The sequence below is a fragment of the Hypanus sabinus genome, chromosome 18, assembly GCF_030144855.1.
Source record: "Hypanus sabinus isolate sHypSab1 chromosome 18, sHypSab1.hap1, whole genome shotgun sequence".
NCBI lineage: Eukaryota > Metazoa > Chordata > Chondrichthyes > Myliobatiformes > Dasyatidae > Hypanus > Hypanus sabinus.
In genome coordinates, this window is record NC_082723.1 from 25,641,018 (window position 1) to 25,659,685 (window position 18,668).

General features: G+C 37.6%; 1 protein-coding gene across 4 annotated transcripts in view; it reads left to right on the top strand.

Annotated features, from left to right (window-relative positions):
* Positions 1-18,668, top strand: part of mapkap1 (MAPK associated protein 1) — a 274,264-nt gene that overhangs the window by 219,443 nt on the left and 36,153 nt on the right. For all 4 annotated transcript variants that reach the window (XM_059993886.1, XM_059993885.1, XM_059993888.1 and 1 more), the window contains 2 exons: positions 1,195-1,335; positions 12,808-12,945. In XM_059993886.1, coding sequence (XP_059849869.1) covers positions 1,195-1,335; positions 12,808-12,945 — 279 coding nt within the window. The remainder of the gene's footprint in view (positions 1-1,194; positions 1,336-12,807; positions 12,946-18,668) is intronic.

Consider the following 18,668-nt stretch of genomic DNA (forward strand, 5'->3'; position numbering starts at 1 on the left):
ACATTCTAGGGAATGCCTAACAGGACAAAAATGACAACTGATATAATGAAGTTGAAGTAGTTTAAGCATTGTTTTTATATTTTAAAATAGAAGAATTCTGAGATGAAGAAACGATTCTTTCATCGTCAACAGAGGAAGCTGGATCTCTTCCTCTCGAAGATTGAGAGGTCCCCTTACTGGGATGTACAGATTACAGGGAGCGCTCCAAGGAGTATGTGCAGAGGAGCTCTCTCTTCAAGCTGGAGCCATGTTCTCAAAATATGACCATAAGATTTAGGAGCAAAATTGGACCATTCACTCCATTAAACCTGGCAATCAGTTCCATCAGTTCACTTCCACTGAAGAAATTCAGAGGGTAGTGAATCTGTAGAACTCATTGCCACAGGCAGCTGCGGAGGCCAAGTCATTGAGCATATTTAAAATAGGTGGTTAGGTTCTTGATTGATAGGTTGATAGGTTACAGGGAGAAGGCAGGAGGTGGGGGAGAGTGGGAATAATAAATCAGCCATGATGGAATGGCAGAGCAGACTTGATGGGGCGAATGGCCAAGTTCTGCTCCTATGTCTTATGCTCTTATTCATTTGTTTGCCCCCAAAACAATCAAAATGCAGGTTCCTGAAAGCTGAAAGCAAAACAGGAAAATGCCAGAAGGCCTCAGCAACTCCGCACAGGCAAAGGAGCAGATTGTTCACCACCTGCCGAGAATCTAAACTGGAATTTTGTGCATCAACTGTCAGTTGTCAAAACTGCTGGGTTTTGAAATCAAAGAAAATGAAAATTGGGCAACTTCTGAAATGGGCAGCAGATCTGCAAAGCCCATTTCAGACCTGAGCTGTTTGAAAATCTGTCAGTACATTTAGAGAGTGGCACCTCAGTCAGAATCGGAAATGCTGAGACTTCACTGGCTATCTAAACAACATAGGAAAGTTTGACATGAGATTGTGCAAACCATCAATGTCTTAGGAATTTAAAGTCTATAGTTACACAAGTCTAATGTTTTCTGGTAGGAGTCCAAATTTGAAATCTAATTTATTTTCTCAAGTATGCAATTGAGAAATTGTTCGTATATTTTACTGGTCCAATATTCTTCCCCTTTGAATAATTTTTCCATTGTTTATATTTTGAATTTTAAGCAAGTGACCTATGTTCATTTTGCAATGGAATGTCTCGAGCTTTTTTTTTCTTGTTTTGTAGGTTCAAGAGGAGAAGAGAGTTCAGAGGATGAACCGCCTCTGGATATAACAACAGTGCAGGACATTCTGAGCAGTCAACGCTACAAATCTTACAAAGTCAGCGTCATTCACAAGCTTCGATTCACCACTGATGTTCAATTAGGTAATTGTTATTACTTGGGGAAAAACAGCCTTTTTATGCTTGCCAAATGACTTCAAACAGCGCAAAAATTAGATTTTAAAAATAATTACCTGTAGTAAATTGCTCTTTCCCTCAAATCGCTCATTTTCAAAATAATTCTGTAATGGCTGGTAATATTGTAGGCGCCAATTACATTAATTGTAATGGAACACAAAGAAACTAATTATTCAAATTGCCACAAAAAGTATTCGATGTTTCCAAGGAAAGACTGCCATAATATTTTAATGTATAACTAAACTGATGTGTTAATAAGAACTTAATTTGTGGTGTAGTATATTTTTCCCCCATATAAACTACTTTCTGATGTCCTCTCTCCACTGAGGTAGGATAGGGTAAGACCTTATTTTGCGAATAGTTTTAATTCAACAAAGTTGATATTCTGCAGGTTAATGAAGGGAAACAAAGTCAAGCCCTTGGAACAGGATTAGAGTTCACACACGTGCAAGATGCAAGACTGGTTATTGCCATTTATTAGTACACAAGTGTAAAGGAGAATGAAATGATTGTTACTCCAGATCCAATGCAGCATTAAAAACACAATAAGCATAAAGAAAACAATAACAAACACAATGAATTTCAATATTTAGAGTTATCTTAGACACTCAGTGCCCATTTTATTAGGTACAGGAGTGACCTAATAAAGTGGTTTTCTGCTGAAGCTGATCCCCATTTTGAGGTTCATTGTGTTGTGCATTCAGAGATGCTCTTCTACACACCTTCGTTGTAACATGTGGTTATTTGAGTTACTGTTGCCTTCCAGTCAGCTTGAACCAGTCTGGCCTCTGGCCTCTGACCTCTCATAATGAGACATTTTTGCCCACAGAACTACAGCTCACTGGATGCTTTTTGTTTTTCATACCATTCTCTGTAAACATCAATCAAAACAAACAACCACGTAAGGGGAAATTTGAAAATAATAATTAAAGAACAAAAGGAAATTGTGTTTGTTAAGATGTTTTTGGCTTAGTGACAGGAGGTCTAAAAGATGTAATCTCTCAATGTGGTAGCAATTTTTGTTTGCTTGATATTCTTCAAATCTTCTCTGAAATGTTTAAAGGGAAACTTTCTTTATCACGCACGTTTGTATGCATTAGGAAATTGCTACGATGTGTTGGTGCTTCATGCAACAAAAAATTCAACAATTAATCAGAATAAAGAATTATTCAAAGTACAGATAGAGAATAAAATGTGCATAAATATCACCATGTATTTACAATACAGTTTAAAGTATTTCCAATCAACAAAACGTTGATGGTTCTGTATAAATTTGTTCTTGTATTCTGTATCATTTATGGATGTCATACCTAGTAACATTGGAAATGAAATACATCACCATAGGTGGCTGAAAAAATTAAGACAATTTACCATATTAACCACGTAACAAGAATTTTGAAAATAATAATTGAAGGTCAAAGGAAATTGATCCAGTGTTCAGGTCGTTTTGGCTTAGTCACAGTTGGTCTAACAGATGTTATTTATTTAGTGATACAGCGTGGAATAGGCCCTTCAAACCATGCCACCACAGCAGCTCCACATCCCTGCTTAACCCTAACCTAATCACAAGACAAAATCCAATGACCAATTAACCTATCTTTGGACTGTGAGAGGAAACCAGAGCACCTGGAGGAAATCCATGCATTCCACAGGGAGAACATACAAGCTCCTTACAAAACACTGTTGGACTTGAATTCTGAACTCCAGAATGCCTGAACTGTAATATTGTTGTTTTAACCGCTATACCAATGGCGCAATCTTGCAGTGCAACACAAAATTCTTATTTGCTTAATATCCAACCAGAATTTTTAGCTTCTCCAAAATATTTAAGGATCAACTTCCTTCACCACGAATGTATTTACGCATTAGGAAATTGCTGTGGTGCGTTGGTGCGACATGCCGAAAGAAATGACAACATTTACCAATTATTAAGAATATAGAAAATAAAGTTAGAAATGCAAATATGGGTAATATGTGCAAAATACACAAATCTCAGCATTTATTTAAAATGTAAATAGCATTATAAAAAGAAGTTTAAAGTGTTGGTGTGGATATTGCTGTGATATCATTCAAACATGAAATCCTTTTGCAAAGCCCACTTTTTTATTTTGCCAGTTCCTGTCAGTTTGCTTCTTGGAGAATATTTTTGGCCCCTCTGCATCTGGAAGCTGTCAGAACTGAGCGCCTGAAAAGGTCACTCCTTATCATTAAAGATAAATGATAGGAGGGGAGTGGAGCTGTTAGGTGAAAGAATGGTTCAACTCGTTCAGTACTGATGGGACTGACCTGTAAGCACAGCTTTCAGGGGTTAATGCACCTTTCAGTGTGCTTATAAATGTGAGTTTTCCGTCATATTTTAATTCCGTGCTTGGAAGGTACAGTCTGCCTCATGGCGAATGTGAAAATGTCGGAACACTCCTATTGAAAGGTGTTGATGTGCACAGTGAAATTAATGTACAGGAAAATCACTTCCACTGGACTATTTTTTGGTTAATGTTCATTTTACTTCAAATAAATAAATGAGTTTCTGCAGCAAATAACATCTCAGAAAAACTATGATGGATTGGAATGGAATAAGAGTCAACATTTCAGGGCGGTGCCCTTTATCAGGACCCCTCCAGTCCTGATGTATTGTGTTGGCCCAAAACATGGACTCTTCATTCCTTTCCATAGATGCTGCTTGCCCTACTGAGTTCCTCCAGCATTCTATGTGTTACCCTAGATTTCCCACTTCTGTCGAATCTCTTGTGCTTATGATGGGCTGGATCTTGGTTCACCTGCCCGGTGTCTTTTCAGATCCATGCCTAGGTCCTCTACAGCCACACCAATCCCAGTGTCCCAGAGGATAACAGCAACATCTGCACAATAGCAGTGTCTCTTGTGATGTGACCCCAGTGGTCCTGAAAGCTCTGATGGCCAGTCACTATTCAACCGTTGACTGAAAATCCATGTGATTTTGAATGTTTTGTGACATTTGCAAAGGCATTAAACACTTGATATTGAAGTTGAAAAAATAAAAAGAATAATTTTAAATATATTTAACTAAAAGCATAATTTCAATTAAAATTATACTGAAACAAAATACAGCCCCACAGTCACCACTGAAATTGGCAGGATCCTAGGCACAGGACCTGAGATGCTTTTACCCCAGCGTGATTCTCAAAAACTCAGCAAGGCTGATCTCCATTTGAAACCTAGTGGCTGAAGGAGCTGACAGCATCTTGAAACTGTCAGTATGTTTGGGACTTCAGGATATGATAGTGCACGTGCACAATTTTTGGGCTACCTGCTGCTTAAATGGCATTGGTGGGAGATCACACCCTCTTCTCTCCCATCAGTCTATTGGAAAATCTATACAACACTTATAAATTTGGAATTTATATCTAATGCTGATAACCACTGAAAGTACAATGTCAGAACAATGATGCCTACAGATTAAAGATTAGCATCCAAGCAAATAATGAAATATTTGCATCAGTGACCAACACAGGCCAAGAATGTGCTGCGGGCAGACCACAAGTGTTGCTATGCTTCCGGCGCCAACACACCACGCCCACAGCTTACTAACCTGTATGTCTTTGAGATGTGGGAGGAAGCTGGAGCACTCTGAGGAAACCCAAATGGTCACAGTAAGGACATGTAAACTCCTTACTGATAGCAGTGGCAATTGAACCCTTATTGCTGCCAAATTAAAGCATTGTGCTAATTGCTACAGTACCATGCCTGCTGATATTAGTATGATTCAGATATTTAATGGTATTTTTGTTCCAAAGTGAAATGATAAACTTTATCATTGTTTAAAGAGTAGCTTCAAAATGCAAGCATAATTTTCATTCCCCCTCAGTAGAGAGGGAATTGTAACTGCAGACACTATTGGTCTGGATAAATCTGGTTCATTTTGTTACAAAGGCTAGTTACAGCTGTGAATCCTACCATTTTCACTTAAGTAGAAGATCATGACTTATTGCAGCCCTGTGGGTTTGCATCAGCCTGGCTGCAGCTACTCAGCTAAAACATTACACCTGGTCCATCTGCATTCTTGGTAGAAAAGGATTACGTGCAATTTTTATGTATGAGGTGCATTTGATAGCTCTGGGTCTGTTCTTGCTAAAGTTTAGAAGAATAAGGAGAGATCTCATTGAAACCAACCAAATATTGCGAAGCCTAGATAGAGTGAACATGGAGAGTATGTTTCCTATAGCGCAAGAGTCTAGGAGCAGAGGGCACAGCCTCAGAATAAAAGGAAGTCCCTTCAGAACAAAGATGAAGGGGAATGTCCTCAGCAAGATGGTGGTGAATCTGTGGGATTCATTGCCATGGACGGCTGTGGAGGCCAAGTTATTGGGTAAATTTAAGGAAGATGTTAAGTTGTTAATTAAGATTACAGGGAGAAGGCAGGAGAATGGGGTTGAGAGGGGAAACAAATCAGCTATGATCGAATGACAGAGCAGACTCAATGGACTGAATAGCCTAATTCTGCTCCTTTGCCTTATGGTCTTAAAGAAGCCCATAACCACCATGCCAACACCAACTGGCTTGTGCTGGTGTTGAGGCAACTTTAATAAAGGAGCAAAATCTTACCTTGCTGTTGCAGGTGGTCGAAGCATTTGCTGTTAAACAGAAATAATTGCTACGTTCTTCAACCCATCAGTCATTAATTAATTCAAGTCCAAACCTCTACTCAACATCTCCAACTCAACTATTTTCCTGATCCATTCTACATCCAGTCCAGCCTTAGTTCCCGCTGTTTTCCAAACCTCTTCTTACCACCCCATCCATCTCTGAAATCCACAATCCAGCTGCCTTTGCAAAAGCAGGAGACTATGGCTAATAAAACCTTGGATTTCTCAAACTGTCCGAGCCTTGTTGTAGCCTGCACTCATCCTATTCCTCCTGCATGGTGGAATTTTGCTGCTGTGTCAAAATTGACAAGAGCTCACTGCGCAGCACTGCCTCAGCGCACTTTCCCCAGCAGCACTATTTCTGACTCATTACATTTTTTTGTTTTCAAAATCAGCTTAGATGTGTGACTGAAATTAGACCATTGCAATGGTACGTTATTGATTATATTCCAGCTCCTGTTTTTAATTCTTTGAATTGGACTTGAGCTGCTCCTAAATAAACTCAGCCAGCTCTATCATGGGCATGAGCCTCCCTCACCATTGAGGAAATCTTCAAAAGGTAGCATCCATCATTTAATGGCCTGCATCACCCAAGACATGCCCTCTTCTTCCATCAGAGAGGTGGGTATGGCAGCCTGAACACTAACATTTCACAAACACCTTCTTCTCCTCCCTCATCAGATCTCTGAAAAGACAAAGAACCCAAGAATACTACCTCATTCTTTTTGCTGTCTTTACACAGATCTTGTTTAATTATAGTGTATATATTAATGTAATTGTGTAATGTTATATATTATAATTTATAGTGTACTTTATTGCACTATACCACTGGCGCAAAACAATAAATTTCACGACATATTTCAGTGATAATAAATCTGATTATTTGATCCTTCTGTTTAAAGAATAGTACATTTCTGTCTGACAAAGGAGGAGAAAGTCTTAGAATTAACTGTGGGAAGTGGAGAATCCATCACTTGTCGGATAATGCTTTGTATTCTTGTGGACATGTCTGTTGTTTGAAGTTCTAAAGTACCTTGGACGACATCTAACCTCTTTGGGTGGGGGTGGGGGGAGTCTTAGAAGTTGCTATTCATGCCTTACTGAGGCAAAACTAACATACAATTTGGCAAACTTCCAAATAGACCAGTTAAATGTAATTAGTGCAAAGCAAAGTATTTTTATTCCATAAAAATGAGTGTTCATTGTGATTAACAAAAATTGAGAATATCTCAAAAATATTTTAGGAATGTGGCATTTTGTTGCGGACTGCATAGAAATGCTAATGCTGCAATTTGTGAATTACAATAGCAAATATCTTACTGAATTCCACTTTTATTAAGGTGCAGAATGATTAAAATCCCTGTTTGCTTAATTTTTCCACCATTTTCTATACCTTCAGTTACACACTGTCCACAATAGCAAAGAGTTCATTGTTCATGGACATTTTTTTTGTACTAAAATCATTGCTACGATCAAAGAGGAGGTACAGGAGCCTGAAGACACACACTCAACATTATAGGTATAGCTTCTCCTTTCTGCCATTAGATTTCTAAACAGACAGTGAACCAACCCATGAGCAGTGCTTCACTATTTTGCTCTCTTTTTGCACTACTTGTTTTAATTTAATTTTTAGATACTAATTTTAATGTAATTTATAGTTTTTTATGTATTGCACTGTGCACATATGTCAGTAATATTACACCCGATTCTGATTCTGAAGGAGCTGCTTCAGATCTGTACATTGCTTGTGCAGTCTTTAAGATTAAAATTTAAAAATGATGCAGAAAGTAATAGTAGAAATAGCTTCATTATCCTCATTCCTCTCCCTCTCTTTTTCCCCTCTACCAGCCCGCGCACCCCCCCCCCCCCCACACCTCCAGAACATTACCAAGCTCGAATGGGTAAAAACAAGCTGTGGCGGAGTAGCCTTTGCTGAAAAGATTGATGCAATGGGGAATGACCTTGGCTTGGCGCAGGAGCTAGTGATGTATGTACGAGCATCTTGCTGCTAAATGGACCCAGATTTGTAGCACTAATATACATGGAAGCCCAGAACCAAACTCAGAATGGCAATAAATCAACAGCCACTTTAGGTGTCATTTCTGGTTTATATTCTGGTATTGTTCTATCAGTTTAATTCATGTCACTATCATCTGTTCATCTGGAACAGTTTTATATAATTTTCCAGTGGAGTTACCTGACAAATCCCATCAAATTAACAAGGTACATTAACAATATTGACTGCTTTTGTGGTTTCTGGAGCTTTTGGACCATAGAATAAATTTTAGATCTATTCCCTTTTTAGATAGTAATGTTCAAGGGCTTTGTCAAGTAGAAATATTTGTTTATTTTTTGACAGTTTATAGTAAATTCAAAACGTAATTTTTTTGGAGTGATATTTTTCTAAACGTCTGATTTATAACCACATGTAGAAAGTATTCACTATCTTCAGTTTATTAATATGTACACATTCTGTTGACTTTAATTAGTGTTTTTATTGAGATTGGCTTATTTTTAATCTTTTGGTGATCAGATACTCCTCTGGGCTTGCATATCCTGTTCATTAATGCTGTCTTTCATGTTTAATGAAAATTACAATCATAAAAATATTAATGTCTTTTCTCTAGTTGTTTAATGGTAAATTTTTATTGTTTGGTGTCGTTGTGTTAATGTTGTTTTATTTATTTACATTATTAAAGGGGGTTATGAAGATTTGGGAAGCTCTTAATTTAGAGCTTCATGCCGACAAGATATTAATTTCTATTAAGTGGGAGTGGAAATTGTTTTAGAAATGCAGAGCCAAATTAGGTCTCTACTTGAATTTGTAGAAGTAATCACCAGATACTTCATGGTGTGAGTTATTATAGAAATAAAGTAACATGTTGGCAATATTTATTTAAACAAGGAACTGACCGACAATGAGCAGGCAAACAGTTAAATCTGTGCAGAAGAGAACATGTCCATTTGCCAGATGTCTGCACCACATTTTGAGTTACTCTGTGCTTTGAAAGGTAGAGAACTACCTCCAGCAGTTATAGGATAAGATTTCCTTTCACAATTAACATTAGTGGCATAGATTCCTTAATGAACCAGATTTTTGATTATTCAAGTAGGTTATTACTGCAGTCAAGCTATAGCTCATTATTTTTGACTCTTTTGTCTGTACGAAAATGAGCCTTAGTGCACCTGTTTGGCTGTGTGAATTACCAATCTTGTTGAAACAATGGATTGATATTTATTACGGTATCAATCTCCTAAGGGAGCTGGCTTCCTGCCATGTTGAAAATTCCTCAGCAGAGATGAAATTTTATTTTTTATGCCATCACAGTCTCTAATATCTCTGTTCAACAATGAAATTGTGTAGTGTAAAATGTTATTCCTGTGGCTTGCATGAAAATATGTTCCTTAAGTAAAATAGAAAATGCTGAAAAGATTCTGCATTTTGGGCAGCAAGTGTGAAAAAGGAAACAGTTAATGTTTTGTGTTAAAAGTCCTTTTAGCAAATCTGAAAAAGAGACTAGACATTAGTATTGTTAACTCTTTCTCTTTCCACAGATGCTGCTTGATCTGCTGAGGATTTGCAGCATTTTCTGCTTTGTTTCAGATTTCTGGCATCTGTTATTAAGTTTCTGTTTAAGTGTCATTTTAGTTCATTTTGTAGAAAGATTTTGATTTGAGGTGCCTTGGCAGCGTAGCTGCTGTTGGAACACTGTTACAGCTCAAGACGCTGAGTTTGGAGTTCAGTTCCAGCATCCACTATAAGAATTTTATACACCCTTCCCATAGCCATGTGGGTTTCCTCCCACAGTCCAAAAGCGTACCAGTTCGAAGGTTAATTGGTCATTGTAAATTGGCCTGTGATTAGGCTAAGGTTAAATAGGTGAATTTCTGTGCAACCTGTTCTGCGCTGTAGCTCTCCATAAAATAAATCTCATATTGCTGTTAGAAGGTTGTGGGTTCTCTTTCCATGGTATATTTGTATATTTGATCTGAGTTTATACTTAAATGACTACCAGAAGAAGACTCATTAGTAGTTATTTTCAAATGATAATTTAAACTGTTGTATGGAATGTAAATTTAACATCCAAGGAGTTAAGTGTAGTTTTCTCTTAATGTTCTGGCTAGTTTCCATTCTTTGTTCAAAAACAAATGAATGAATTAATTCATAATAGTAGCAACCAACTGTGTCTCCGAAACGGCAGCTTTAAAGATTTACCTGATTAAATCTGTGAAAGTAAAGAAGCCAATTGCATGTCCAAAGCCATTAATTATTATTGAGATACAGCACCTAGCCTAGTCACAGGACAATTTAGAATGAGCAATTAACCTACCAACCGCTATGTCTTTGGACTGTGGGAGGAAAGCCATGCAGTCACAGGGAGAATGTACTAACTCCTTATAGGCAGTGGTGGGAAGGTTCTTTATTTTTATTCCATTGCCTGTCTTAAAAATAATTTACGTAGTGGATATATTTGTTGGCATATATTCTCCAATAAATTTTCCTGAAGTGTAGTCTCATGCTTTTATAATTGAATATTGGTATTCAATGCAAAGTATTTCTTAGATTTCTAAATCAACACCAATTTCACGTAACTTATGTTCACTGACAGCCTGGACTTTAGCCTGAAGCTGATAAGGTGCCTTTTGATAATCTAACTTATCCATACTGCACTGTAATAAAGCTACAATCAAGTAAATTGATCTGAACTTCTAGTGTTTGCAAAATATTCATTTTGGAATGTTGAAAATCCTGCTCTTCACTACATGTTCAAAATGAGATTTTAGTAGTTTTAATTCTAACTGTTAACTAGCCCTTAACAAAACTAAATAAAGTTTATATATAAAGTTATATATAAAGATATAAAGTTTATATCTGTAGTCATTTTCTTTTTGAGATTTTAAGTATGAGGAATTTAATATTTCAAATAAATTGTGGTACTCATTTCTTGTCTAATTTTATTTGGTGCTATTCAAAAGACCTCAAGTACTTCCTGGTTTGAAATCTTTGCGATAAAAATTAGATTTTTTCATGACTGGTTGCTCAGCGAGGATGGTGACATCACAACTGTTTAATGCTTGGGATCCCATGGAATTGATGCTTAAGAGAAAGCTCGCTGTAGAAATAGTTAGGTGTTTGAGTTTCCTAACGTCACTTGGAAGATGCGTTGCTATGCTTCTGCCTGGAACATTTATCATTCTGGGTCACTTATTTGGTTTAAAGTTTACGAAAATGCATTCAACTTATCATGAAGACAGGGCATGATTACTGAGACATTTCCTCAATTTTTTTTTGTTCCCTAGTAATTAGACTTTTATGTTTAACAACATTGATAGATCTAACACAGCATTGAAAGATTTATTTCATAGTATGTCTTGACAATTGTCCTTTAACGAGAGCTTAATAATTATTATGTCGTGAAATGATCAGAATCAGGTTTAATATTACCAGCATATGTCGTGAAATTTGGTGCCTTGAGGCAGCAGTAAATAATTATAGGAAAAACAACATGAATTACAGTGTATATGAGTTTAAATATTTTTAATTAAATAGTGCAAAAATGGAAATAAAAAGTAGTGACATCGAATTCATGGGTTCAATGTCCATTCAGAAATCAGACAGAAGTGTAGAAGCTGTTCCTGAATCATTGTGTGTGCCTACATGCTCTGTACCTCCTTCTCATACATTTAATCTTTTAAAGTTTGGTTTGTTTGGTACTTGATATGTTTTCAATAATATTTTGGTAAGATTATTGTTTCTTTACATAAGTGTTTGGTTCGCGCTGCCAGGGGAAGAGGCAGACACATTAGAGGTATTTAAGAGACTCTTAGATAGGCACATGAGTGAAAGACAAATTGAGAGCTCTGAAAGGGAAGGGTTAGGTTGAAGGGCCTGCATAACATTGTGGGCTGAAGGACCTGTGCTGTGCTGTTACCTGGAACTGCAGTTACACATTTATAAACATTCAATATCCCCATGAATTATTTCGTGTAGGGTCGAGCCATACCATAACATCAAATCTGCTTCCACACCATGAACCTTGTTGGCAATTTCACCCATATTCTAAATCATTTGCCAGACCCTATCAAGTTTGTTAACTAATCTTCTCCCCATGAATTTAATTTATCAAAAAAAAAAGCATTTTAAGTTGGATTTCAGTGAACCTTGTAATCAAGCTGAAATAATGTGAATTTTTCAGAACTTCAGATATTTACAAAATATTCATGTTACAAAATTGAGCATCTAGGTTACACGTTCAAAGTGAAGTTTTAATGGTGTTACCAAACATTGTATATATCAAGTTATGTATTTCAGCATTATCCTTCAAAGTTGACCTTGTTACCTAATAACTGCTTCTGCCTTTGATAAACAATGTGCTTTGAAGAATTCATATTACTGCAATTTTAGAAATCTAATATCAGAAAAATAGCCACATTTCACAATCTGATCTAGCAATCATGTAGTTTTGCTTTCTAAATAACTAGATTGCTGTAACAGGTCTGCAACTTTCTGATACAAATTGGTGACCTTATTAGATAAAGCTGCTTTTTAAGTGTAACCAAATCTTACACAACTACTGTTCTTTAAGAATACAGTGTTCACATCAGATGTTTTTTATGATTATTTTGTTCAGCTGGTGGTCCAGAAATCTGTTCTGTATTCAATCTTCTCTTCGAATGCAGCAGAAAAGCTCAGAGTTTCAGAGGGCTTTAGAGAGTATTTTATTTGTTCATTCCATTAAGATTTATAAAGTGTGTCAAATGGTTGATATAAAATCACTTACACAGCCCACTGGTTTATATCCCCACTGATTCACAGGTATCGCGGGAGAAAAGGTGGAGATAGACCCTGTTACTAATCAGAAAGCGAGCACCAAGTTCTGGATTAAGCAGAAACCCATTTCAATTGATTCTGATCTACTCTGCGCTTGTGACCTTGTGGAAGAGAAGAGCCCAAGTATGTGGTACTATATTTTTGTGCTGTATCTTTGTGCTGTTCTATGAATAAGTGCACCCACTCAAATAGAAAAATTAAAGCTCCATATTGTCCACAGGTTTAATATTAGATAAGACAGCGGTGTTATGATGCATTATTTTATCTTTGGGATTGCTTGCTGTAAAACAGCTATGTTACTGAAATCAGTTCCGAAATTTTCAGCCGCCTAAAGGTTGAACAACATTTTGTCACACTCTGCAGTGGTGTCCTGTTAATCTATCAGAGTTGGCTTGGCGATAAACCCAGTCAAATTTAAGTTGAGAATTTAATAAGGTTTGTAGCCAACAATCAGTTACTGATGTTCTCGTATCACTCAGTCATTTTCTTTTTATTGTACTCCTATTTTTAAACTAACGTACAGTGGAGTTGAACATAAAGTTGTGGTCGGAAGAAGTCAGTGATTTTAGTGTTTTTTTTATCAGGGCCCATTGTAGTATGTACAGTGTTAATTTATCACAAGTGTTTTTGGTGATTGTTGAAGCTGTGAGAAGAAAAATTAATATGTGAGATTTCAGTTGTGTGTTTTATACAGTTTAAAAAATATTGTTCTTAAGTATACTAACAGTGCTTCACACAGAACATGCTGGAGGAACTCAGCAGGGCAGGCAGCATCTATGCAAATGAATAAACAGTTGACATTTTGGGCTAAGACCTTTCATCAGGACTTGGCCTGAAACGTTGACATTTTATTCACCTCCATAGTCTGACCTGCTGAGTTCCTCCAGTATGTTGAGTGTGTTGCTTTGGATTCCCAGCATCTCTCGTCTTTGACACTACTTGTTGAGTTTAAGCTGTATCATATCAGGATCATGGTTTTTAAGCTTATTTTTACACAAAGCTCATGGAAGGGAAATACAAAATTACTTGGGAGTCTGCTTTAAAATGAAGCAGGATTGTTTGACTTATGGGGTTGCTTCCTTCTCAGGTTCAACAGAAACAAAATGCAGTTTTAGCCACTTTATCTTATATGGTTTATTCAGAGGTGCACATATGTGTCTGTCTTAAGTTAATTTGTTGCCTTCTATCTTCAAATGGTCAAAATGTAAAATGGTTGTTTCTAAATTGGAAAAAGTTGGTGTGACAGTTGAACCTCGTATTACTTGTTTATTAACAAAGAATTTTCAAAGCAAAGATTTTCAAATAACTGAAGTATCCTGAGAGCTACAATTTATCTTGAATTTTAGTCATTGAAATGTATATAAAGATAACAGAATCTCAATTCAGTGATTTTCATGGTCATATTGTCAGTTTTTGGCAGATAGCATGTTCATTTTCAAAGCCACAGAATATTTAGTCGGAGCATTTTGTATAATAAATTATAGCACATTTGGAACTTACCTTTGATCAGTTTTAAATAAATTTCTTTGAAATATTTTGGGATTTTTTTCCATATTAATGGTCCATATTATGCATACTGATGTTTAGTTGATGCATATTTAGTTAATTGTTCTTTCTTGCAAAATAATATTGATATTTCCAATCCAAACATGATGAACTTTTTTTTTAAAGCATCACAGTTTCTAGCCTATTTGGATCTTTTTTTTGCTTGAAGGACCATGGCCTTAATCAGAGGCTATTTGACACACCTCACAGTCCAGTGTCTGCATTACCCTAAACTCACCTCTCAGAATATTTTACAATTCAGCCAATAACTAAATAGCACCATTCATGATGCACGCACATGCTGACATACCTGTATACTCTTTATTCCTATGCGTATGTGTGTTTTGAGTGTGTGTTATTACTCACATGAACGTGCACACTATAAAATCCCATGCATACCCCACAACATTTAACTATGTTAGGAAATGCTTTTATGCTGATATACTTGTCAAGCCTTTATACTGGATGAAAGATTGCTTTGTTTCAGACTGTTAAATGCAACAAAGACATTTCAGTTTTTTTTCTTTGGCGAGCCCTGCATTATTTGGTTAAATCCTGCTTATCATTAATTGGATGCAGTACATCATGTGACCTTGATCTCTTCAATTGTTATCACTCCATTGCTGCAGAGGGGCTTAACAGAATGTTAACCTGATAATGGGGACTAGGCCTTCTCATAGTGCCCCATCATATAGTTTTCTATTGAGCAGTTCTGCTTCACTAGCTAAAGAAGGTGGCAAGAAGATTAATGATGGTAGGCTAATACAGAAGGGTGTACCTTTCCAAGACTTCTACCACAGAGATATTAGAGCTCAACCAGAGCTTGGCTTTTTCCTTAACCTGTGACCTTTAACCCTCCCTCACCGTTGAGATCTGTCACTGCAGCCGACGTTTTGATTGATGTTCCTACAAGAGTCGGTCTTTTTCATTGAATTTCACATCTGCACGAAAATAGCTTCCCTTGCAGAATTCGTGCTGGCTGTTAGTGATAGCAAAATTGATGGCAGAAATGTTTTTATGTAGTTTTCATTTAAAACCATAGAAACTTGACACATGCTAATGTAGTGCTGTGCCCTGCACTGCCCTGTTTTTGAGTTTATTCAGTTCAGTGTAATTAATACCTAGGATCTTGCTGTAATATGGATTACACTGAAAGCAAACTATAAAAGGAACTCATCCTAATTCTTTTAATACGCAGTTATTGTCTACTAGCTTCTCACTAATACTGACCTCCTTGTCTGACTTATCGCATGTACACTCAGTGGCCACTTTATAGCTATAGGAGGTTCCTAATAAAGTGGCCACTGAATGTATGTTTGTGGTTTTTAACCTGCTGGTGCTCATCTACTTCGAGGTTTGATGTGGCCTGTGTTCAGAGATACTTTTCTGCACACCACTGTTTTACTGCATGGTTATTTGGTTAATGTGGCCTTCCTGTCAGCTTGAACCGTTCTGACCATCCTCCTCTGACACCTCTCATTAACAAGGCATTATTTTGCCCACAGTACTGCCGCTGACCAGATTTGTTTTTGTTTTTTGCATAATTCTCTAGAAACTTCCACTTTACACAGCCACTTTGTATTACTTTCTCCCCTCCCCCCCCCACCTTCTTAATCTGACTTCTCATTCTTTTTTACCAATCCTTATGAAGGGTCTCAGCCTGAAATGTTCACTGTTTACTCTTTTCCATCTATGCTGTCAAGCCTGCTGAGTTCCTCCAGCAATTTGTGAGTGTTCCCATTCTGATGTTTGTCTGAATAACAACTAAACCTCTTGATCACGTCGGCATGCTTTTATGCATTGAGTTTCTGCCACATGATTGGCTGATTAGACGAGCAGGTTTACCAAATAAAGTGGCCACTGAGTGTGTGTAGTAAGTTCACAAAATTCACTTAAATGCCATCTTTTTATAAGGTAGTTAGCAGTGAATTAACTCGGCTGCTTTGTTGGATGGACAAAAACTCTTCTTGTTTAAGAACTAACCTAATATAAGTAATCCTAAGGTGCTATTTGGAGAGAACCAAGTGCCAGGTTGGTATGGGTCCAGGTTTTAAATCTACATTTGGACTATTTGGGACGCTTTCACAGTTGTCAGACAAGATAATCTATACTTGAGCCCCTGTGCCAATTTGTTGTTTTTGGCAACGTACAAAAGCCACATGCAACTTTCCCTGTTAATGCATTTTCCCTACTTGGAGCTATTTAATCCATCTTGGATAGAATAGCAAAAACAAGGCTACTGCAAGTGCCGATAGCTAAGTGAAGGTATTCCCAACAGACCCATGCATCACCCCAACCACCACCCCTGGCCATCTCCTCAGCCTATACAAGGGCTTTTTCCCCCACTGTGTTGAAGACACTTTTCTTTCCTTTATTGAAATTTGCAAACGATTCTTATTTTGTTGATGACAAGGCTCTAAATTACATTCAGATTTGTTTTGAAGAATCTGTTTGAGCCTTCAGGTTGTGGAGTGCTATCCCTCCACAGTAGAACAGCAGTTAGCACAATCGTGTTACAGCACCAGTGATCAATTATCGGGGTTCAATTTCAGCCACTGTCTGTAAGGAGTTTGTACGTTCTCCCTGTGACCAGGTGGGTTTCCTTCAGGTGCTCCTGTTTCTTCCCACGTTCTAAAGGTGTATAGGTTATGGTTAGTAAGTTGTGGGCATGCTATGTTGCTGACAGAAGAATATCGACACCTGCAGGATGCTCTCTGATTGTGGTCATTAGTGCAAACAACACATTTCACTGTATGTTTCAATGAGTATGTGCCAAATAATGGAAATCTTTAAATTTTTGCTCCCACTTCAAGTGTTACTGGCACAACCCACCCACTGGCCCTGTTCCCCCAACTGACTGGAGTTGGCCTGTATCAGTCCACATGCTGTGGGATCTGAGGTTCCCTTGTTGTCGTCGTCATAGCGATGATTCAATTTGGTTGGCAGCTGAATTAACTGGTTGTGATTTCCATGACGACCATGGGGCACTCTGCTCTGATTTGCTGTTAGCATTGCAAATCCTGGCCAGTTAGCAAATATGTTAACAATATTTGGATACTGTATTAACTGCTTTGAACTGCTGTGTTGAGTTATTTATTAAAAGAGATGATGATTGGTAATTTTGTCAGTGATATAATTAAATGGGGGGGTGTTGGCAGGAAGGTGAGCAGCTGACCAACATGGTTCTTGTACACGTCCATTTGGCTGTCAGTGCTGTGGTGCTCTGTGCTGAAACTGCCAGTAAGGGGGGAGAAAGTGATTCCTTTGTAAAGAAAACCAGCTTCTCTCATCCAGACCAACCTCACACTCCACCATCACCTGGTTATTAAAAATATTTTCCAAACCATGCTGGCCTTTTTAAAGTTTAATTTCTTAACTAACCAGCAAGTTGATGCTGTTTTGGGTAATTTTGTGTACTAATCAATTTCTTCGAAAATATACCAATATTATAATAGGAGGCACCGCAGCAGTGTAGCGACACCATTACATCTCGCGACATCAGAGTGTGGAGTTCATTTCCAGTATCCTCTAAGTAAGTTTGTAAATTCTCCCCATCTGCATGTGTGTTTCCTCCGGGTGCTCCAGGTTCCTCCCACACTCCAAAGATGTACTGGTTCGCAGGTTAATCGGTCATTTGAATAATCCTGAGATTAGGCATGGGTTAAATCGATGGGTTGCTGCCCAGTGCATGTGGCTCAGTGCACTGTATATCTCAAAAAAAATTTAAATGCCATAATTTGGGAAAAAACATTTCGAGCCTAAGCAAGTCCAGCAAGCATTGATATCAGGAATGGAATTAAAATAAATTTCTTATGTATTTGCATCATCCTTGTGACAAATACTATATCAGCCTTATTAAAAGTGGTCTTGACTATCCTGTCAGAGCTGGCCTACCAGGGTATTTTAGTTTAATTACTCTATCCAATTAAAACTCAGAGCAGTATTCTGATTTTCTTCTACTTGGACTTGAGTGGAGATGACATTTACAAGCCTTGGCTTTCAAGTAGACAATAGCTTGATTGATGAGCTGCAGAAGGAATGAGGGAGGCAATTGCCATGTGGAAGAACTGCTTAGTACACTTTGATTTATTTATCATCTGCTCCTGAAACAAGACTGGTGAGGTGATAGTGGTGGGCAGTGTGGTGTGCTGTGATTTACAAGGTACACTGCAGCATTCCAAAAAGAGTCACTTGGCAGAGAGGGTAAGCTGTAGTACAAGGACAAGGATGCAAGAGTCTGCTGCAAAGAGTTTAGCCCTGGCACAGCCAGTAACTGTAGTCACTGCCATTTCACCATAGTA